Source organism: Hetaerina americana, unplaced genomic scaffold, assembly GCF_022747635.1.
Source record: "Hetaerina americana unplaced genomic scaffold, ioHetAmer1.1.p SCAF_12, whole genome shotgun sequence".
Lineage (NCBI taxonomy): Eukaryota > Metazoa > Arthropoda > Insecta > Odonata > Calopterygidae > Hetaerina > Hetaerina americana.
Genome location: NW_027286292.1, coordinates 341,400 through 366,206, shown reverse-complemented (window position 1 = coordinate 366,206; position 24,807 = coordinate 341,400). Strand labels below are relative to the sequence as shown.

Here is a 24,807-nt window from a genome sequence, read left to right as displayed (position 1 = left end):
TTAATCATGTTTTCTATTTTCTGTGAGCATATATATCAATTTGGTTTAATAAAAAATATGCAGTGCATAGATGAGTGTACTTAAACTGAGAAACTAAATAATGTTACGAAGAAAATACTGGTGCATCAATTTAACAATTCTTTTGCCCCTTGAGTTGAAATCTTTGCAAAAAATTTTCATATGACTGCAGCTTCAGTTAGAAAAAAATCTGATGCATGCATCTCTGAAATATTTTCAACGTTCCAACAAATCATTTAATTTGTCATAACATCCCTATTTCAACCAAAAGCTGTTGACATAGGATAGCATTTGCGCACACACTATTTTAATTTCACCAGTACTCCTAATTAGAGATCATTATAAAGTTATTCAAAGAGGGCATTAAGTTATTCATAAATTTTTGTTCCCAAGAGCTATAATAGTCTGATGATAATCTTAATGCCCCCGTAACCAACCAAAATAAACCCTTCAGGAGAATCCTATCAGCTGCTTTGGATATAAGGCAATCATATGAACTAATAGAGTTCAACTTTGGGAAATTGAAAGGAATCATTGTGTATATGTTTGGCAAAGATTGCCAATAAGTGAACCCCATAACTTAATTCTGAATGTTCATCTTCACTGTAGATAATTGCTGCAAATTCATTATGATCATAATCTTTATTTCTCATTGGATGGTTACATATCACAATGGATATTATCAAAAATATTTAAAATATAATATGTAGCACAACATTTATAGTCATTCAACATGAAAAGCAATTCATTAGTATGTCTTAAAAAATTCATTGACTGAATTAATAGGCTTGGCTGATAGCCAATAATAGATCGTGATGAATAGTGCAATGCCTGTGCTATATGCAACATTTTAATGCTTACAGTCAGTTTATAATATAATTTGATGCCCATTCATTTCACAGTTTTACAAGTCTTAACCAAGAGAGAATATGATGTTTTTAGCCTGTCTGCTTTTTGTTTCATAATAATATACATTGAACCTTGTCAAGAGATAATTTCCATTTTCTTTTACATAACATAAGATTACAGAAAAATATAGCATCTGCACAGTCATAATACTATAAGCAACATACAGTGGTTTGCAGTGAACTCTAGAGGCTGCATTACAGCTTTTGTTTGTACATTAGGATAGATTCAAGATCAAAGGAATAATCCCATAGCTTCAATCAATATAATAGATGGCTTTAGAAAAAAATTGTATGCATGAACAAAGAATGTACTCAGTAGCAATGTTTTTCATTTCTTTAATAGGACTGTCACCCAAGATATTGTATCACACATACTGTGAAAATCATCATCCCAGGTAAGTTTTGAGCCTCAAATGAATAATTAATTAAACCCACAATAGTCTTTTTACTTGCAATATTATTAAGTAATTAGATGAATGAGCAAAACTGGAGACGAACCACAATTCATTTTACTCCACGTTACTCTGCATTTGTTTTCATCAAGTACCTATGAGTCTGAGACTTTTGTCAAGTAATTGGAAGTCTACTTGCTGATGTATTGTTTGTTTAATGCATGTAACTTTGAGCTGAAAGAGTTATTTCATAGTACATCAGATATGACTATAAATGTAGTCCTCCATGGAGGAACTAAATTTATTCCTCCTAACCAGCCTGATTCCATTATTAGCACCTAAAAAATTAACCTAGAGGATATCAACATCCATTAACTTGCCAAGCTAGATGATCAAGACTCACAATTCTTTTGCACAAGTCCTAAACGATTCTCATTCAGGACTTGCGGGTCTCAATGACTATGTTCATCTCAAACTCAACTTCTTCCCAGTTTTAAAACTCAGCATGTTCAAAACAGAATAATTAAAATGCAACAATTAATAGAGTGTAACTACTAATATACTGCAGTAATGTCAAAGCATTTAAGTTATTTGCCTTGACCAGTGTTCAGACCCAAATCCCTTGATGTCCAGCATAGTGCTTTAGCCAGCTAAGCTACTGAGGTGTCCTCTAACAGACTGAAATTTGAGGGGGTTGTAAAGGAACAGGACGTTATGATGAAATGCCATTCATGCACTGCCACAGACATTCATAGTCATGCGCATATGTATTGAATTCCATCATAACATCCAAGTTACTTTAAAGCCCATCAAATTTTGGGATTGTAAGAGGATGTCTTGGTAGCTGAACTCGCTAGTGGACTGGGGCAAAATAATTGCTGAATACCATCACTAATCGCCCTCTCCAATACCTTCTAATTGTTCTATTGGGTTTCCAGCTCTGGGTCAAGTGGTCATCATGTGAAATGTGTATCGTCTCCCAAATAACATTGATTAACCAATTATTTATCAAATTTCCTATCATTGGACATGAATTCCCGCTTCTGGAAGGGATACTTTCCCTATATCTGCAAGCCTTTGAAAAACCATTTATATTCTGAATTGGAGTTTTCGAGTATTATATGATACCCTGAGCACTTTAATAAATTTTGTAAAATTTTCTTGGCTTGATGACATCTACAGTGATCTATGTAGCTTCTTGATTGATTAAGACAATTATTATCAACATTATCAAAAAGCAAAGGATCATAATTATTATTTATTATTGACATAATGATATTATATATAAATAATTATTATTTACCATATGTAATCTTGTATAACTTGATGATATAGAAGTACTCACGAGAGCAATATAACATTTGGACGGCACAATAGAACACAAAAATATAAATAGAAAACACGTACAAGGACACTCACATTTCAGAGAGTTTTAAACTTTTGGCCATGTTTTCTATTTTTTTATATTTTGGTATTCTATTGCGATTAAAGAAGCATAAGAACACTCATTTTTCATATTTGCATATATTTTATTTGAATACAAAGTCATTAGTGTAGGCTTCAATAAAGTCATTGAAAGGGTAAAAAGTCTTTGTTGATTGCCAATAAAACAGGTTTGATTTTAATGTTAAATGTTAGCGCCCATACGGAAGCTCATTGTTTACTAAATAATGCGGGCCTCATACATTTCATGGCCAATTGACAGCATGATGAATTCAGCTTATACCTGTCTCTTGTTTTGTAATTATGTACATTGAATGTTGACAAGATATTATGAATATACTCTTCTATATCATATCTTCGATAACATAAATATGCATGCTGTAAACTGTAATAATAAAATTAGCTATGTCTATTGGTTTGCAGTGATCTATAGAATGAACATTATATTCTGAGAGCTTTCTTCTTGAGAGAAAGGATAGATTTGACACCAGAAGAACCCCCATAGTTTCCATCTGTATAACAGATGCCAAAGGAAAAATTCATTGCATTCATTAATAAAGAATGTCTACAGTAGCAATGTTTGTATGTGGATGTGGTATGATGCTGTGCATGTGAGCCAAAGAGGAAGTGAATTTCTTTATCTGCCCGAGCAGCACTCTTAACTTGGGATGGGAGAAGTACGAGATGAATAGCTCAAGTTAAGAAGGCATGCATGAATAAGATGCAACTACTTATGTTCCAAGAACCTGAGGTGGCAAAAAAGGAAGCGATTTGTCAAAATATTGACTTAGAACATGACACTCGAATGATCAGTGACATTGAACGAACATTGTAAAAAAGGACCAAGAAAGAATAGAGCCTCTGCAACATGGTGCTGGAAGTGAATGCTGAAGATTAAACAGATAAAGTGAGCAACGAAGAAGTATATAAAAGAGCATAAGAGGAAAGAATTATGTGAAGAACTCAGCAGGAAAGAAGACGTAAAAGGATTGGACACACTTGGAGGTACAACGAATAAGTTAGGAATGTAATATATGAGAAAATTGAAGGGAAGATTTCATGAGGTATAAGCAAGGAAGCTATCATGGGGTGAGGGAATTATCAATACAGAAAAATGGAGAGCTGCAGTACACCAATCTTAAGATTGAAATACTGATGATGATAGATTGATGTCTTGATTTAGGTCAAATGGAGACCATAAGGTCAAATATGATAGTAATGATCAAACCATATGTATTTAGCAAAATGTAATAATAATAATAAAAAAAGGTAATGAAATACACGAGATATGAAAAAAATAGAAATGCTGAGAAATATTTAGGTTTGGATCTATAAGAGGGGAGAAGCATCGGACATACTGACTGGTGGGCCCTGGTTTGATTCCCAGGCATGACTCTAGGCACCATCAGATTCTCACAAGCTGTGAGATTTTTATGGTACCTGATCTTCCTGGAAAACAATAGGTGGCACAGGGTAAGGAACTGACACCCCTTTGCTGAAGTATGAATTTCACATGACGTTGGGCTTAGTACTGGGTGAGCTCTACCCTTACCTATCAAACTGGCCTTTATTTTGAAAACTCTAGTGGATTCCTATAGAAGGATCAAATACAGTTCGCGTTCACCCATCCAACCTACCTTTAATGGTAGACTATAAAATTGTAACAAGCATATCAAAATTCAAAGAAACTTCAGGAAGTGCTGTGATAGCAACTTTTAACAGTTACACACTAGTGCGAACAACAATGTAAAAATTCATGGTTGCATTGAAATCAAATTGATGACGATTTTCCATGGGATGATGAATTTATCATTGTAATGACCCACAGTAACACTGCTTACCAACCAATTTACACAAATGAAAACAAAAACAAAGAGAACCTCATTAAAAGAACAAGGAGGCATGATTAAATATTACTAACTATGTATTTCAATAAGGATGAAAATAAAGCACAGATTCAAGTGACATTAATTAAATTAGAGAAAATATAGTTCTTATCTCCCGCTGCTTATTTTTATTAGCATTAAAAATGAATGATACCTTTTCCCGAGCATCAGACCGTGAGATGTCACCCCTGAGACTCAGTAACTGTGTGAGCTGTTCAGGGGTTACATCTGGATATTTGTCGGCAATACCATGGAGGTCTAAAGAAAGAATTTCAGGATCTTCACTTTTCAGCACTTCTGCTAGGTTCCTAATTATATCAAAAGGAGAGTCAAAATTTGCTGCCTTTGGAGCCACACGAATGAACAGCCCTTTAATCTGATCAGCTTCTTTAATGATTTTTAAACCTGCATCCCTCCTGTCTTCATAGCTCTTAAAGGTAACTTTTTTCTGTAGCATGGCAGTTATGTATTTCTTGGCCGCCAAGTTTTGCGCTTCTGAGATAACGTAGTCAAAGTTACGGGCTCGCAAATGAACGTAATCTTGGAAGTAGTCCTCCAGAGTGACACAGATAGTATCCACTGGGTGGCTGCTTGTCATCCACTTCTGGGTGATAAGGTTCTGAAAGTGAGGTTCCAAGTCCAGAAATGCCTCCTCCAGCAAAAAGTGAACCACCTCATCCCTCAGATTCTGCAAGAGAGAGGGTGTGGATAGAGAAAACAATGAGTGAATGAGAGCTTTCACAAGGAAAGTGATTTGAAATGCAAACTCCCCCACTGTCACCCTTCAAAAATCAAAGTCAGGACTATGGCTACGCATGCTTGGAATTAGTATAGTAAGTCTACTCTTTAACGCAGGTTTTGGATTGACACAGACTGAACAAAAATACATTGCTTTGCCTATCCCTACCATATACAACCAGACACCAAACACAACAATAGACCCTTCAAGTCCACACACTTCCTTCCCCCTTCATTTCAGCCAACATTCCCATCCTAAGTCACCTGCCTAACAGCCTTCACTCGATCACAGTTTTCAGCGTCCCATTCCCAATCACAATGCTCTGGATCCCCCTTTCCTGCCTCCTCCTGAGAATTTCTCCCAAAAATACTCTCTCCTCCATCACCACACCTGGCATTTCTTATTTGTATTCCTTTCAGTCCACTTCACCTTTTCTGTCCTTCTGTGATCCCACATGTCAAAACCTTCCTACCAACATCTATCCTTTTGCTAAAAAGAGCAGATTTCAGCACAAAACAAAATTCCCCTCCATGTCAAAGTTTTCATTAACCTTTTCTGAACATCATTATTCTACACCCCTATTGTTAACGCTCCTATCTTCTCTAATACACCTATAAATATTACCCAATTCATTCTATCGAATACTTTCTCAAAAAATATATGATACTAAAATACATTCTTATTGTAATCATTCTAATGTTCCTCTCTATTAGTGACTTCATTACTGCTTCAGCATCATGTTTAAATTTATTGTTTTATAGCCTTTATATTTGCCTGCCTTTCTCTTTTTTGACATTGGAAGTGAACCTTATCAAACAAAATCTTCAGGACTAATTCCTCCCTCAGACATGCTACTAAGTAGCCCATTAAAGCTCTACCCCCTACATTTTCTTAAACCATTATGTATTTCCATGGGAATTTTAAGTATACCTGGACCTATCCCCATTTATATCATAGTCTGTTTCTACATTTAAGCTTTCTGGCTGGCATAATACCTTTACCATATAGATTATCTTTGCATTCTTTCCATCTCTCTTGAATTTTTCCTGGTTCAATTAATTATTTTCCTGACATATCTTTGTTAGTGGGTATGCATTATCCCTTCTTACTTCCTGACAGAATGCCTGTTTTTACCTTCCTATCTCTACAACCTGCATCTTCCACCTCACTTCTTTCCCCTTAGTTTCCAACCTCAGTTTACTATATCTCTTCAAATTTTCATACTGTTAAATTCTGAGTTGCAAACTTTCACTTCCTTCTCTTCACCTGTCTTCCCAAACACCTCATATGTAACCCCTAGCTTCCTTATCCTTTTTCTATTAACTGTTTCATTAGACTCACTTGCTGCCCTCATTATTTTTTTTAATGCTCCCAAGTTTCTTCCTTACCTATTTCCCTGTCCATACTCCAACATTTTTTCTTCTGTCACCTGGTATTCCTTTCTTTTCGTTCCGATCAATGCTAATAACTCTCATTTCCTCATCTGTTTTCCATGATTTATTCTGTTGAAATGATGTTGCTCTTAATTAGTACTAAATTATGATCTGAATCTGCATCCACTTCTGGGAAACCACAAATGAATCATGCTGTTCTTAAATGTGTGCCTAACAATGATGTAAACATATCTTTGAATCTCCATATATTTTCCATGAATAGGGAAGCCTTGTTGGAATTTTACACTACATGTTACTAATTATTAAACCACTTATCCAGCAGAACTGTATTCTTTTCTCCCCATGGTCATCCCTTGCTCCCAAACTATAGCACTCTACTTCGCTCCATCTCTTCTTTCAGTCACCACCATCTTCCTAACTATGAAATTTTTTCTGCCAGGGAAACCCGCAATTGTTTCCTCTAATTGAATATATCTATCTAATCTATCTATCTATTGAATATATCTTATTTTTTTCCTTCCTAGGATTACTTGTTGGCATGTCAACCTGGATAATAAACAAATCAGTAGCTTCCGCTAGTACTTTTATTGATAATGTTCTATCACCAAACTTATTCGCTGAATCTGCTTTTAATATACTAATAATATTTTATCACTAAACAGCTGCATGCATGCTATGCTTCTTCCTACTTCTTTGTTCAATATCATTGCAATCCCTCGTCCCTTCACCTGCATATTGCTCAACAACTATTCCTCCTGTAATCCCTACTGTCCAGGCACCCACACCCAGGCACTTCCAATGCATCAAGGTTTTGGCCAATGGGGAGAGAAGTTTGGGATAACCACTGGGAAAGAACGTATTACCTGAAATGTTCCCAGGAGTGCCTCAAATTTTTGGGAAGCAGAGTTGTCATGATGCCCAGTTTTCCAATAGCGTTGCTTAGTATGCTGAGCAAGCTCCATGAATTGAAGGCAATTATTGACAATTGTAATCACATAATGAGTGAAATATGGAACCTATTGATAGAAGAAAAAATTAATTAAAAAATACTCATGCTCATGAGAAAATGAAATACGAAACATCAATAACACTTTTTAACATGATGTAAATACAACTACCGACTCTATTCATCACGTTTTTTAAACAATTCATATTATTCCAAGATAAATCCTAAAATAAATAACTGCTGGGAAGACTGGGTTTTTCTTTCAGGGTCATAGCCGTAGACCTATGACTCATCTCCAGTCATGACCTTTCTCAGAAAACCTGGGTCATCACTTGTGGCTTGGAGCTAGTCCCCTGCAACTGCGGCACGAAATTCTTTAAGTTAACGAGATCAAAGAGCATGCGATGAGGCAGCTGATGATCATTCCAAAGGAGGACTTTGTTAATGAATAACTGATCGTAGCACTTTTCCTCTAGATATCAAGTGGGAAAGTGCTGCGATCAGTTATTCATTATGTTCAAATCACACCCAAAGTTACTTAATTGGAGGACTATGCTGATTGCTTTGAAAAGTGAACAAGATGCTGGGATAAGTGTGTGAGGTCCCAAGGGGAGTACTTGGAAGGGGACTAAGGCCTCACTGCTCTAGGTAGGCACATATATATATGTATATATAAATCTGTAAATTGACAAAAATAGTGGTGGCAAAACTTGAATTCACATTAGTTCCTGATAATTTCTCTGATAGCAATCCATGAGAATAACATTCATTTTCCAACCACTCATGATTGAACATCTCCGACCCATTAATGGTTAGTAATTATTAGACGGAGGCAACTGAAATCTGGCTATTTCTGCCCTCATTATTATCATCTGTATTATCAAATGATGTGACCATCATTTGATGATCAAGTAGAGCATTTACTTTAAATTCCACCCACCTGACTTCTATCTTCAAAATGCCTGCACTTGAATGCAATGACTGCTTCGCGATACATCAAACCATATTTTGTAACTTGCTCCATTCCCAGGACAAGGGCTTTGAATGTCAATTCTGGACTGTTAGAACAAAAAGCAAGGTTAGGTACAAACCATAACAAAGAATTGTACAGGCAGAACATTATCATGCCCTTTAAAGTCATCATTTTAAGCTATTCACAGCCCAACCCACAGCTCTTAGTCATCCTGTGGAGAGGGAAATGGTCAAAGTGTTACCCCATATACATATGACACACCCCTTCCAACATGCCTGTGAATTACCCTCTCAAACATTGTAACCTCAATCCTTATACCAATTAATACCCACAGGAATTAACCCTAGGGTCTTTTTGGTAGGTGATAGAGATCACCCAATACTAAACCCGACACTGTGTGAAATCAACACATCAGGGTATGACAGCCAGTTCCTTTCCCTGTGCTGCTTGTGGTTTCACAGGAAGAACTGGTACCAGAAAAATCACATCATGGATGAAGCTTAGGGTGCACTGAGGCATCATCCAGAATCAAACTTGACCACTTGAGCCCTCTGGGTCAGTAGCCTAGTTGTCTACCCATTTAAACTGCTACACTTTTGACACCAAATTCATGAAATTGGTTTCCAAATATGTCAAAAAAGAACTAAAAGAGCATCATGAAGGCATTGCAAATTATTCATGAGAATATAAACTAGTTCACTGCATTGGCCTTGTTATTACTATGGTCTCTTTAAATTATCAACAAGGTAAATATGTATCTGAAAAAACATCAGATTATTTCCATCCATCATGCATAGCCCTAGAAAAAGTAAAAAAAAAATTTAGCTTGTACATTTAATACACACTTGAACTATTGCATTCACCATTTGGAGGTTTGAGAGAAAGAGCGATTAAGGGCTTGGCTTCAAGTTCAAGGCTGATCGCCCTCCTCTCTCCCATTGGACTCTTCTTGGCCTCACTTCATACACCTCTCTCCCAGCTCATTCACAAAGATAAATGTCAAGGATTAGAGTGGAAGGCACATCCTGATGAATTATAGAAAAGTGACCACAAAACAATCACCTGATAGTTTGGGTGACTTGCAAATTTTGGTCAATCATCTGGAAAACGATGACGGGTGAAACAGTGTGGAAATGTCCATCTTGGTCATCGCCTTGTGGTGCTTCCCCTCGCTGCCACTCCTCCTTCTCTGTCTCCAATGTCTTCTGCATCCACTCGGTATAATTACTCTCCATTGTCTGAAAGACAAGGGACATTTCTAGTAGAACCTAAGTATTTCTTCATTCTCTTATTCTCCTGTCAACTCACAAAAACATACCAATGACATGAACCAGACAGCCTTGCAAATATTAAAAAATATCTGTTTCTGTTGAACTCAGGTTAACAACTGAGTTAACCAATAACTAAACAACAACTGTTAATGAACAATGTTAACTGTGATAACCAATAATTAGGTACACTCATAATTTCTTGAAATGTTAAGTCAAAATCAAGTGTTAAAATTTAAATGATGAGCACAACAATTTAACACAAAAATTACACCACTAAGTATACCTTTAAGTATGTTTTCTGCAATTCATCCACAACTCTCTGTTCAAGCAATGGCCCAATGGACGATGTATCAATATTAAGTTCGGGATTCTGCATTAGTTCCACACCAGTGTAGGTATTCATTATCCAAGAGAGTAGAGACACTATTTCATTCCCCTGCAAACCACTTTGAATAATTTCTTGTAGCTGAAATACAGAGGCAACCAAAAGGAAAGGTAAGATGATCGACCCACACTTTCAGCCAAATGCTTTTCAAATAAAATGTGTCAAGTACCTAATAGAGACTATACAATAATAGCATATACTTACATGATATGAAAGACATGAATGATACATCGAAACAAATTTGTTGGCTATATCATACGATGGAGGAAAACACGGAACACAAAGAGTTTTCACCACTCTTAAGTCTTCCAGGATTAGTTGTCTTGTCAGCTGTGAAGGGAAGATCAAGGGTTTTCTTCAGTTAGATATTAAATGCACCTGCACACTTCATTCACAAGCATACTTGTGAAGGGATTCAAGGTAACTCCATTATACTAGAGCCAGATATGCAAATAATCCTCTAACATATATCATAATATACTTTGAGGTTACTCTTACTTGTTACTTTCTTGTGGCATGTAGGGGCCCTTAATGAATGGCACTATTGTGTTCAGTTTGATATCCCAATCAATGGAGAGTGCCATCAACTTTAATGTGCTCCTCAGAAGTATCAAAAAGAGAGGTAAGGGTGAATAAATAACCCTGATACCAGTATGGATCGAGCAAGATCCCTCCGTGAGGAAATCTTCAACAACATCGACTTTAACTATCTAACTCTCAGGCTCAATCTTGTTCCGCCACTCATCAATCATGAAAGCACTTAGAAGTTAAAAAAGGCACATGAAGTAGCCCATAGGTGTGCTTCCCAACTACATAATAAGGCATACATACAATGATTGAGCACATCCATGGATCATCAACCTAAATGAAAGGCATTCCCTACCATCATGCGTGCCCACACTATGCTGCACTTTGCACCAGCACTAGTTACTTTATCGATCTATCACTTTTAGACCATGTTTAATATTAAACTGAAGATTAACTTTAACCTCTATTTAAGGTCAAAACTCAGTTTCATGGCTGCTAGTTAAGTTGAAAAGCAACAGTTAAACAACTCAATAACTAACTCATGATTCAATACGGTTACAATGTTCACATTCACTAATGAGCAACCTTATTTGTTTATACAAGCAAAATTGGATTTTTCCTTAATCTCCACATTAATTTAAAATTCATAATAAGTAACAATTGAATTTAATGAGGCAATATAAAACCGGTCTTTAGTAACAGAAGAGCACCTAGCTCTTCTTCATGCTCTAGAAACATTTATTTATTTTAAAACATTATTTTCATACAGCAGTAGTGCCAATTTACAGTGAAAAATATAACAAACATGAAAGAGGACAAAAGACAATTACAGCTTAACAATAAACAACGAGAACCCAACATGGACCGGGGAAAATTTAATTTATTGAACGGTGGGATAGAGCTTGGGTGGTGAAATTGTTGCATGATAAATTAAAAGGATCGACAGTGTGGGGGGGAGTGAATTTGGAAGGGAGGGGAGGCGAAATAAAGATGAGCGCTTGGTGAGAGATATTCAAGCAATAGGCAGATAAGGGAGAGAGGGAGGGGGTGCGGGTGAATCGAGTAGGTATCCTGAAGTTGAAGAGAGAGAGCAATACAAGGCAATCAATAGTCGAGTTTAGGGTTTTGTGGAGGAGTTTTAAATCAGCTTTAAGTCTGCGGTTTTGGGGACTAGAAATGGATAAAGAAGACAGAACATCATTTGAGGACATACAGCATTTGAGGACAAACAGCATTTGAGGACATATTATGGAAACGTGGGACTCGGTGTTTGACTATTTTGGCAAAGAAGTGAGAGATACAATTGAGGGATTTTAGATTAGTTGGGGATGAGGTGGACCAAATTGGGGAGCAATATGATATTATGGGGAGGACCATTGTTGAGAAGTATGAATGGAGTGCTATTGGATCTTTAATTTCTGTGAAGCAGTAAAGAAGGCCTAATTGGGACATTGCTTAAATTTTTACAGTCTGTATGTGGTCGGAGTAATTTAGTTTATGGTCAGTTAAAACGCTGAGGTCTTTCATGGCTGTTACTCTATTTAAGGGAGTTGAGTCAATTGAGTAGTTGAACATCAGGGTTTTTTTTCAGAGCAACAGTCATGATGTTGCATTTTCTAGGGTTTAAGTTAAGCCTCCAGGTATCACACCATAGGGAAATTTTATGTATGGCAAGTTGAGGGTGAACACAGTCAGAAGTGTTATTATTATCATGAAGCATCAGTCTAACCTCTAAATACCTGACCAGCCACATTTTGTTAGCAGTCTTTTCATCAACGTGTGTGCCCTCAATCCGCTGAGCTACTTCCTTCTCAAGCACCTCCATGGCCATCTGTCGCCATTTTTTCGGTCGACCAGGTGGGAGGAACCCACTTTCTCTGTACCTCTATAATTATAAAAACAAACCAATGAATCAGAGATTTACCTAGCTAAAAAGATATCATCATGGAAAAACCTAATGATACGTACTTGTAGCACAAATGTGTCAGCCTTCTCTTCCCTTTCAATGATACGAAGGGCAGTTACAATGACAGTTGGCTCTTTCCTCACCGTATTTAATGTGCGGCTCAAGACAAGTCTTAACTGTTTCTCCAGCAGCTGAGACAGTTCTTCCACATCTTCAAAGTATGCCTTCAGCATGCTTTTATCAGCAGGTGCTTGGTTTGGTAATTTGTGTAGCTCATATAATAAATCATCTCTGGAGTTTTCCAAATCTGTGAGAGACTGTTCAAAAGTGTGCACACCAATAAAGGGAAATTACAAGAGTTATTTCTACATGCAATGAAAGCAAAAAAAAGGGAGACATGCATTCCCCATTCAGGGCTTTGCCTGCAGGAAATTACTTTATGGATATCCTACCAGAAAAAGATATGCAGTAAAGAGAAAATGTTTCATGACACCAGGAAGAAGAAATATACCTCCTGGGTTTGGCTGACATTACCATAGACTGAAATGCAAAACTGTATCCTAAACAATGATCACACATTAAATTTATCAGAGACTGAAATGTCCAGTATTTCTACAACACACCCTGAGTTGGATGCAACCCTGTGGCCATTTGCCTATAATGTGGCAATGCAGTCACAAGAGTAGCCCGGTCAACAATTAAATTACATGGACATTAACATTAATTATACTATGGCACTTATGCATACTGATCAGCCCTGACTGAGCTCTTATACACGAGAATGTACCAATTCCACAATAATGCCTTCAGTTAGTGGCGATAATAATAAACATCAAGTGATTACTCGCAAGGGATTGGACCCTGCTTTGATTAACAGATGGCTACAAAACTTCATGTAATGAAATTAAACCAAAAGTCATAAGATATATTTTGAGAAAAACATCCATTTGGTGACAGTTTTCCAGATGCATAAATTAATAAGTTCAAATTGAAGGAAAAACAATGCTGTATCCTAAACAGAAATATTAGCCCGCGGAAAAAGTGTCTGACCCAAGATGCAAACTTTATACTGAAACTCTTCAGAAGAAGGCAAATAATACTTTGCATAAAAAATTTATTTAAAGGCGTAACAAGTGAAAATAAAAGTATATTGGCCAAAATAAAAGAAAAAACCAATAATGGAAAAGGAAACCAAACATAAACAATGCATTCATGCAAATTTGAATCCAAGAAGCAAACATATGATAATTAAGTATGAATACCTTTAAGTACGTTTTCTGCCATTCATCCACAACTCTTTGTTCCAGCAATGGCGGGGCATAGAGGGCACCCTCTATGCCGCGCTGAATAGGGACCATGCACGTAGTTATGACGTATCTCCTCTATTATACTCTGCATAAGAAAAAGTCTAAAGCCAAAAAAGGGCTTATATGCGTATGCGTAACAAAAGCGTAATGTACAAAGTGAATATAAAAATACACTGAGAAATACTGAACACACATATTAACTCCTAAATAACCACTAATTTACAGAAGTTCCCAGATCTGTAACCTCAGTAGTTTTGATGCGTCAATAATAAAAGCTACCTTATGATTTCTTGCCACCATGTTACCCCGTTAGGTTTTTCATTAAATAATTTCTATTTGAATTATCTCAAAAAGTATGGCCAAATGGACATGTTCCAAAAATTTTATGAAGTTTTGTTTTCTTTCATTCCACAACGTTTTGATTGGGATCTGCCAATCACATTTGGGTCCCATCACTTGTTCATATGACTGCTGAAAGAATTTCACTTTCATCATCCAGGGTAGGGTAGAGATTCTAAGCAGATATATTCCTACCACTCTTGACAAAGTTAATATAAAAGGGACATGAGTCATTGACCTAAGATTATCCTTTATGGCAATAAATTTCACAAAAGAAAAATTAATATGACAAAATTGATTAAGTGCACCCAACCAACCTGAAAACTAAGCAATAGTTTCCCTTCTTGTATCCACAGCTTTGTTTTTTCCACGCTCTCGGGGACAGTAAATATATGTTTGAGATTCTCCATTGCAGTCACATATTGTGAATGACGCATATTTTCATCACGGACATCTTGCAATTTCTCATACAGCTTAGGTACAGAAGAAAATAACTTTTCTAAGGCAACGAGCCTGTAATCAAGTAAATAGTTCAGGTGAATATACACACAGTAAAGACCAGCCATTTGTCAGCCAAACAGACACGGTTCCTGTTAGGAGTAATCCAGGGAGAAGAGTTTAATTAAATTATCATTCATCGTTATTGCGTTAGACTGATACACTATAGTTGGAACTGCTCTGGTGGTGCTTTAGAAAATTACCTCGAAGAATTAATAAGAATCAAGTGTACAGGAAACTTCATTTATGCTTACAATAGAGCAGAAAAGGTCAAATAATAATTTCAAAGTAAAAAGAATTTTGATAAGGAAGCATACACTACACTGCGAGAGTAGAATGAAATATAACAAACAAGGCATTTTTCAGATAAAATATCTTATGACAAAAAACATTTTACAAAGTAAATCAGTGAGAAAAATTGAAACAGTTATCAATAACATACACGCACTTATTCGCTTCATAAATTGGTGTGGTAGATACAACATAGACCCAGGAGTGGTGTGATCACAGTTCAATAATAACAGAAACAAATGCACAAGTAGTTGATAGCAAGATGTTTGAAACGCACCTAACCCCTCCCTTCTCTACACACTTTACCCTTAAAACCACCCTTCTCACACAAACCTTCAAGCCTCCATTGACCCCATAGGATGACTTCGTTTGGAGACACTCAAAGGATGAGAACAAACGACACTGCTAAGTGTTCTGACAGCCGCAGAGGGCAGATCATAAAAGATCCCAGATACATTTCCTGGACTTTTCACAATTTTTGTCTATTCCCCCTCCATCTTCTTGCCCTTACCCTTTAATAGGGGTTTCTCAAATCCTTAACAATTTACATGCGGTCTTAGAGGCTGCTGTGATATAAAAAAATGTTAAAATACCATCTTTCTCAGTTACAATAAATCTGATATTAATTTCATCGTCAAGAACAATGGAAAAAATTAACAAGCCAGATGCTTCAAAGGGAGTGACAAGAATTACTATGCAGCAGTTATGAATTTTCAACAACAATGTTCTGGCAAAGGTTGCTTCTCACATGAATAAATGAAAAGCAATTGCAATGTGACAGTATTAATAACAATCTAATTTCTGAGAATGTGAAAGTGATTTTTGCCGAGCTCATTAAGATGCCAATATCATTAACAGCTGAAGAACTATTTAAGGGAAGCCCTGTTCGAGATAACAAGTTTCAGAGAAGAGCTGTCATCCACATTGGTGTAAGGTATGGTGAAGCAGCAAACTCTGACTCAAAGGTAGCAGAGAACTTCATCGGTGATTTCAAGAAGAACATAGATTCTGAGGGTAACCTGCTGCAGCAGGTTTTTAATTGTAATGAGATGGGTCTCTTCTAAAGATATGCCTAAGTGAACCTATATTTCTACATGTAACAGTAAACAAAAATTCATTGCTTGGCCAAAAGCTAATGAAAGGTTGTCTCATGCTGCTATTTTGTGCCTATGCAAGCAGAAATTCGAAAATTAAACCCCTGCTTGTTTACTATTCAGAAAATTTATGCAATTTGGAAGGTATGATAAACTGTTGCACTGCACTATACATACAAAGCATCACCCTAATATGACAGTGGCTATACAAGCTAGAAAGTTATTTAATGATAATTCAGGATTCCAATTTTAAAAAATTTTGATAAGTTAATGTGTCTACACAGTTTTCTAATAAAAAAGAATATGTAACATATCATAAATAATAAACTAATAATTTCCATTCTCATTTGTTTTTACAAATCAAGTTTGCATTCCTGATTGGTTCATTCTATAGATGAGAAGACGATCCACAATCCTAAGCAAAGTATGCATAATTTTCTTTGAATAAGTTGAGTAAACCTTATACATGATTTACTTTTTTCAGCATGGAATGCATTAGTGTATTTCAATTTAATTTATACATGGGAAAAATAATTTCACTTGACAAGAAAGATCCTGGAACAAATAATGGTCATTGTACGAAGTTCCACTGTACTCTATTAATCACACACATTTATCACAAATATAATGCATATTTAAATTCATATTTTTGATTATGTCCCCCTCTGTAATGACCCTTAATTTAATGTCCCTACTTTGGTAACTTGCATGAAAAGCCAGCTTGTCCATGTCTACTTATTTCATTTCTGCCATATTTTTCCTTTCAATGAAACTAACTAATAACTTTACATTTTATATCCATCATATTCTAAAACCACCTCAGGTTTTTCATATTTCTTTAGTCCTCATATTTGTCATTAAAGGCAGCACCCTTTTTATTCCTAAAATGCCAATCTCATGCATCTTCATTACCAACGTTAGCATATTTTTTGTTTTATCTTTTGAGGCAACTGACTCACCATGAAGTGGGTTGTTTTGGAGAAAGAGGGAAATAGTTCTACCAATGGCCCAAGGTAGGATACAAAGTAAGCAACACAAAAGAAGGCAAAATCAGTTCAAAGAAAACTAGCTGAGCAGCATGCGTGCACCATTATGGCCAGATAAATAGAAAGTGACGTTGCAGATGATACTGACATTGAAAGTGATCAAAATTGGGGTAGGAAAGAGGACATTTAAACAAATAAAGAAACATGTGCAGATGACCAAGGAAGAGATTCAGAATAGGAAGAGTTTGAAGGAGAAAAAAGATTCCTTCCAGAGGAACAACTATAAATGCTCATCTCACAAGGCCAAGAGTCCATAGACCTCTCTATCACATTGTTGCAGAAAATCCAGGGTTGCAGTCTTGCATGGAGTCCATGGGTAAGAAAGTAAACACAGAGTTGCTTCAAGGATATGTATTTTTCACTTCAAAATAGAAAATTTTATCACATTTTACTTGAATGCCAACTTTCAAAAGAGGAGAAATAATTACAAACATGAGAATAAACCAGAACTTCAAAATGTAGATATTTTGAAAATTTAAGAATTTCTTGGTCTTCTTTCATATACTACCAATTTCACATCAAATAATGAAGACATGCAGTTAATTCTGAATGGATAGAAATAATAAGGACATTTTTTAATCACTCATATCCGAACAACAGTTTTCCACTCCACTCTGATACCCCCAAAGATAGACGGCAGTGGTACGAGTGTGATCCTTCTACTGCCCCTCCAGAATAATTGCAATGACTAATCATAGCTCCCAACAGTGCGATTCTAAAGGTGCTATGACTTTCATTCATGATACGTTAATTAACTTTTGAGGTTAATGCCACTTCAATAGCCCCAGCAAGTCCAAATGTGATCTGAAGAGAATGATTTCGACTGAGGCAAAAATAATTATTTTTATGATAACTACTTGTACGCAGGAAAAGACTCTGATGAAGTCATATTTTAGAAGGAAATCGTCAAAACCAATTTGGCACCATAATTTTCAGATCCAACAGAAATACTTCCACTGAAAATTCTTTCAATTGAGTTAATGGATTAGTCAAAGGCTTCACTTCTAACACATAATCAAACTGTTGGAAAAAACCAAAAAGGGAAATTTCCATTGAATTTGAATCATCTTAAACAAATGCACTCTGTGGATTTGCATTATTCCACTTTAATTTTGCTATATCCCCCAGGGAAACAAGGATGTTTGTCTGGTTTTCTCTGTGCATAACTGCAGACAAGCATCATGAGACAAAGGAACCAGAATTGATCATGTTCTCCAACAACGACAACTAAGATGGAGTTAGAAAAAATTAGATATTAGACAAAATGAACATTAGTTTCTCTAGCATTCAGGGAACTGAGGTGGCCGATGTCAATCTTTGCCTGGAATTCTGGACATATCATTTGTCAAATTACACTTTGGATTAATGCCACCCAGAAAATAATAATTAGATCAGAATGACATTCATAAAAAATATGGCAGCAGAGTTAGTCTGACCGCACTTGTGTCATGGGATGCCGAGGCCCAGAATCTGAAAAATTAAACCGCCAGAGAATGACAATGGTGGGGAAGAGAGGCAGCAAAGAAGAGTCAAACTTGCAACATTTGCCATTCATATAAAAAGCATCTTTCTTACACTTTAAATGCTAGAAACCAATTTTGGTCCGGAATTTAGAAGAAACACATGCAAATATGGTGCGACTGAAGAAGGTGTAAGCATATATCGTGAAAAAATTAAACCAAAAATGCACAACTGCAATTTTCAACAAAAAGTGCAAAGAAAACCTTTATTAAAAATTATATATTATAATGGGCATTCTTTTTAACACCCACAGGTTTTTATTAAACATGTTCCTGAATTCAGAATAAATGATAGTTCGTTATAAGTCAAATTTTCAAGGTGTTTTTTTACCATTCCATAACATTCATTTTATTAAAAAAGCCACTACTAAAATCATAAATCAAATTAGCAATTTATAATTAAATGGGTTCAATTTGTATAATTCAAATTCAACATAGGAAATATAACCAGGTTTTCATAAAATATAAACTATAAGAAAAAGGTGATCTCTTAGACCTAAGATAACTGATTATGGTACAAAAAGGTCATATCACTGGTTAAGGGTTAATGTTATCAGTTTCCCAATCATGATCCAATTGGATTAGTTCCTTTCTGCCCCCCCCCCCCACACCCACCTATTTCCAATAAGCATACTTAAAATTATACTTATTTAAAGTTTCACTCTAAAAGAAATATAATGCATTGATTGAAACTGGTCGTGATTAAATTTAAGTTAGTGGAAAACCACAACTGTGCTTGTTTCAGAAATTTCAGAACCATTAGACAGAGCAGAAGTACTGTTTTTTAAGAGAAATACACACAAACCAAGTTATGGATTTTTCAGAATCCCTCAGTTATTTCATCAGCATAAAAACTCATTTCAGGTCACAGTAATGCCACTGCTGAAATAAAACCCAACTTTAAATAAATATCCGGTCAACTCACAGAAACAAATAGAGAAATAATACTTACGACCCTTTTATTCCATGAATATCCTGCTGAGCAATTTGCACCTGATTTAGTCCAACTCTAACACCATCTAATTGACTTTGCATTGCAGTTTTCAGCATCGCTTCGACAGAAGCTTTGTTTCTACTTCTCTTCCTCATGTACTGCTCCACCTGAGGATTTTCATTAAATATTATTCAAAACAAGTACAGCTAAAGGAATCAATTAAAATGTTAAAAATAATTTTCATTGGCAATTTAGTAAGAAATACACAAATTTGCGTCAACAATCTTCAAATCTATTGCCTCTCCTTGCATCTATTTTATCTGCCACTCAATCCCCAACCTTGGCCACATCTTGGCAATTTTGAGACATGAAACAGAGAGAGCTACTTACTCTGACGGAGTTTTATGGGATGGTTATCCATGAGTCAATCCTTTAAAAACTCCTTAAAAACTATTGATGCACAATTAACCGTGATAGTAAATTATCTGAAAATTTAATGGTGCACAATGCCAGGATTCCATAATGAAAAGGGTGGGGGTTCAGAGAGAGGTTACTCTTTGCAAAGAAATACAATGTTTTGAAATGCGTTGACTCTTTTTTTTTTCCATCCTTCCCTTTAAAACATTCTGCATGTGCTCTTTTGCTTGATAACATAATAGGTTCACCCAAAGAAAAAATTGACATAATGCAACAAAGCGGGTTTTATAAACCCAATTGTGGAAACTGCAACACCTTCTACATTGGACAGACAGGGAGGACATCCAAGATTAGGATTAAAGAACACCGATCATGCTTCACAAAGAAAGACAACAGATCCCAATTCGCCAAACACCTCTTAGATAAATGTCACACCAGTAACTTCACAGCAGACATTCTCAACACTGAAATGAAAGGACGCAGGTTGAATGCTTTGGAAGAGTTGGCAATCCCTTCAGCCTGACAGGTTTGAGATGGTCAATGAAACATTATACCTCTCCCGTTCTCCCTCCTAAAATTCTTAAAAGACTCCAATATCTTTCCGCACCAACCCCATCCACACCAAAGCAGTGATGATCATCGACCATCCCTTAATAAAGGTTTTGTAACTAAAAAAATAAACCATTGTAGACAAACACCCCCACTAAGAACACAATGTGTTTGTTTTTTTTTCCTGCCACTATTTCTATGAATGGTGGAGTGTTACATTGTACTCTTCATTTAATGATCACTTGATTAACATAAACTATCACAAATTTGGGCTAGTAACCTTCCAATTCATAACCCCCCCCCCCCCTAGACCGCTATTATGTTGCTGCACCCCCTCTCCCTCACTCCCCTCTTGGAACCAGACTATGTAAGTTGAAAAAAAAGTTGATGTATGTTACCTGGTGATGATGCACAGCATCGAAACCATGGTCGTGAAATATCAAATCTTTATTGTTGAAGAGTAAAGTTTCTTTTTTACCCTCATCATGAAGGAATTCCACATAGTTAAACCTGAAACTGTTATGTTGCTCTTTTATATCCTTGCCCTTATTGGAGGAACACTTGCCACAACATCCGCATCAAGAGGAGATGGGACAAAATACAATGGACTTCCTACATAAAGAAACTAATAGATGCCAGTCCTTAAGGACCAATCACAGGGATGAGTGTTAATACTATGAGTGATACATTCACAGAGACATTAGAAGATACAAAATAACCCTTGATCAGCAGAATTGCCCAAATCTGTTAGTATTTACTGAGACCAAAGTTGATTGTCTGCATTAACACACAAAAGAGCTGTTAAGAACTAATGATTGAGCATTTTAAAGATGGAACATCAAGTATTTTTCCCCCGAGGCTCCATTCAGCCAAACCAAAAGTAATTTTTTTTAGCATCACCTGGATTATTTCTCCCTTTCCTTCAATTTTTTTTTCATTTTTTGATGTTATGCAGTTTTGGATGAGAGAGAGTAATTTAAGCTCTCAGGGGCCCACTTATCACCTCGGTGCTGTCTAATAAAAGGATGATTTAAAATTTGAGGAAGGCAACTGGAAACCATTATAATTATTATCTTTCCTATGACATGTTAAACCAAGCCGTGGGGGAGGCAAGACCAAAACAGTCCTCACACAAGAGCAAAATCCTCACACAATACCTGGCAGCAAGCAAAAAGGGGAGAGAAGACTCAGAAGAGGACCGTGAACAATAAAATAAATAGAATAGGAAGACAATGTTATAATGATGGTTAAATGGAGAAGCTAAAAAACAAGGCAAAAAATGAGACAGAAGTATTGATATGTTCATGAGGGTGAGATGGAGAGTCAATGGGGGTTACTGGAGTGACAAAGACTAGGGAGGATAAAACTCACTATGGAGTATCTGCAGTGTTGAATTGGAAATTGAGGAGGATTGAGAAGATCAGAACTGGAGAGAGATTGAATTTTAATGCTAGAGATAAAAATGGACCCTACCAACCAAGTGGTAATTCAGGTGTACATACTAATTCACTGAGAGGAAACAGTAGTTTGAATGAGCAATTAGAAGAAATAATTGGGAAAATACCAAGAAGGAAACATAAATTAACACTTGGGGATGAATGAGGGGAATGGATAGACTTAAGGTAGGTAGGAGATTAAAGTTTAAGAATTTGTAATTGAGGGAAAGAAATTCAGTTTGGCAAGAGAATGGGCTGAATATTAACTAACAATTGGTTCAAACGTCACCACAAGCATGGGCATACACTGAAAATGCCAATAAAAATAGGCAGATAAAAGTTAATTATACTGTGTTATACTTAAAACGCACCATCGACTCATATGCTTGCAAGGTGCAGTCGTGGATTTGGACCATAATACATCTGTTGTGAAAATATTATAATTATATTGGTAGTTTACCATTTATGGTTCCTCCACATTTCTTCCCTCATTTGCATTTCTACCAACAAACCTCTCTTCTCCTCTACCATACTCAGCAGTTCACTTGTTTTCCTCTTTGCTCATTTTATTTTTCCATCATCCTCCACTCCCACATCTCCGAAGCCTCCATCCTAGGCAAGCCATCTTTCATCAGCAATCAAGTTTCCACACCACACAGGACTATGCTCAAGTCAAAGTTTTCGCTTATCTTTTCCTAACTTCCTTATTCAATGTTCTTCTCATCAACTCCCTCACCTATCTCTCCTAAGTAAACTGTTCCACCAGCTCCAGTTTACGCCCTCCTATTTCAATGTTTGACTCAGCCTTCATATTTCTTGTAAACCTTAAAACCTTTGTTTCATTTACATTGACTCTCATCCCATACCTATCACGCTTAGTTTCTCACGCGCTCAGCAATTATTGTAACCCTTCAGCTGATTGGCTAACTTAAGCTTCAATATCTGAAAATCCACTGATTTTATGAACTACCCACCTACCTCATTCCTATCCCAAGCTGTTTCAATGCTTGTTCTCCCATTTCATTTCCTCCATTTGTAAGTTCACAAATACGCATGATAATGTACACCACTTCCCATCATTGCTCATCCTGTCTTTCTATCTACCACATGCATCAAAGTCATGTACCTATTGTAGATAAGTAGCTTATCCCTCTGCTAAATTACTATCTTCTGTTATACATTCATTATTTCTACCCTATTAACTCTAGTGAATATTTTCATGAAAGCCACAAAGCAAACACACCCCGGTTGTATCCATATTTTTTTGTATTAGTAGCCACATCAAGGTAATGGCATCAAGCGTACCTCTCCCCTTCCTAAACCCCAACAGATCATCCCTCCAGGAGATACTCGCCTTACTCTCATACTTTCAATGATGACCATAATAGCTACAAGGGTAATCAAACTAATGTTCTACAGTCCTCACATATGGCCTTTCCCTTGTTTGTCAAGGGAACTTATACTGATTTGACATTAGTCTTCCAGCCCTAATATTCACTTAAAATTGCTATGAATCAAACCATGAAAAATCCTCCTTTCACATTTAACTGAACCCGTAAGTAGTTCCACTGGGATGTTATCCATCCCTAGAATTTTAATTTTTCATTTCCTCTAATGCCATTTCTATTACGCAATCAAGCATGCCTCGACCCTGGGTATCTTCCTCAACATTATATTTTCTTTCGATATCTAAACTTGCAGGCCTATCATCTCTCCCTTGAATCTTTACTGGATCGATTAAAAATTTTCCTACCGCAACTTTTAATTGAGGGTGCTGATTTTCTCTTTCAACTTCCAGACTTGTGCTTTAATTTTCCGGTTCAGTGAACTAATTCCACCATTTATGTTATGAAATGTAATTTGAAATTCAACAGAATGAGGAGGGAGGGGTAAGAGAGTGTTGTATTCCGGTTGCTCAGAAAGATCTGGCGCGAAAAAGCAATCAGCTTGTCGTTATCACAAAAGTGAGGGAGTTCACAGGCGTCAATCTGAATCTAACCGTGGTCATCCAGTCAATGTTACAGCGCTCTACTCACTTGACAACGCCCCCTAACGTAACTACGCTGAGAGACATTAATGCAAGCTAATGATTTTTAAGACCCTTCGGCAATATCGGCGTACGAAGAGGAATATGACGACGAGGAAAAAGAAAAAACTAAACAACTATCAATGTGTATGAACCTAACAGTTGATGGTGAAGCAAGATTGAAATTGCGGAGGGTGTTGCCGAAAAACTTGGGGCATGAACAACATTATAGATAGGAGCTTAAAATATAATGAATACTACATGGAAAGTCTTAGGAATAGGTTCAATAATTGCGTTTATCATATAGTACCTTTTCAAGTTGATCAGGACGCTGAAACATATTAGTAACATGTGTTTCTCCTGTCTTTTTTGCTTCAGCTTCTAATTTGTCTACATCCATTGTGATGAATAAAATTGAAAAAATTAATTTTTTAACTTATCACCAAGTGCAACTTAATTATCAAAGCATGCCACTCGGCAGTAAAATCACATCTACAACTGTGTTTTCAACATTCACACGCATCCGTATCCCCATTCATGAACAAATCCTGAAGTCACAAC

General features: G+C 36.4%; 1 protein-coding gene across 2 annotated transcripts; it reads right to left on the bottom strand.

Annotated features, from left to right (window-relative positions):
* Positions 1–682: 682 nt before the first annotated feature.
* On the bottom strand, positions 683–24,807 carry Sec6 (Exocyst complex component Sec6). 2 transcript variants are annotated; one of them, XM_071582576.1, is made up of 11 exons: positions 24,557–24,807; positions 19,837–19,985; positions 14,753–14,948; positions 12,852–13,106; positions 12,613–12,768; positions 10,560–10,685; positions 10,254–10,436; positions 9,762–9,937; positions 8,667–8,784; positions 7,644–7,796; positions 683–5,335 (listed from the first exon to the last, which is right to left on the bottom strand). In XM_071582576.1, exons 1-11 carry the CDS (start codon positions 24,644–24,646, stop codon positions 4,733–4,735), a joined length of 2,205 nt encoding a protein of 734 aa, XP_071438677.1. In that variant the 5' UTR covers positions 24,647–24,807; the 3' UTR covers positions 683–4,732. The 2 variants fall into 2 exon arrangements, with proteins under 2 accessions (XP_071438677.1, XP_071438678.1); XM_071582577.1 differs by lacking the exons at positions 19,837–19,985; positions 24,557–24,807 and adding an exon at positions 14,052–14,197 and having other exon boundaries at positions 14,753–14,848.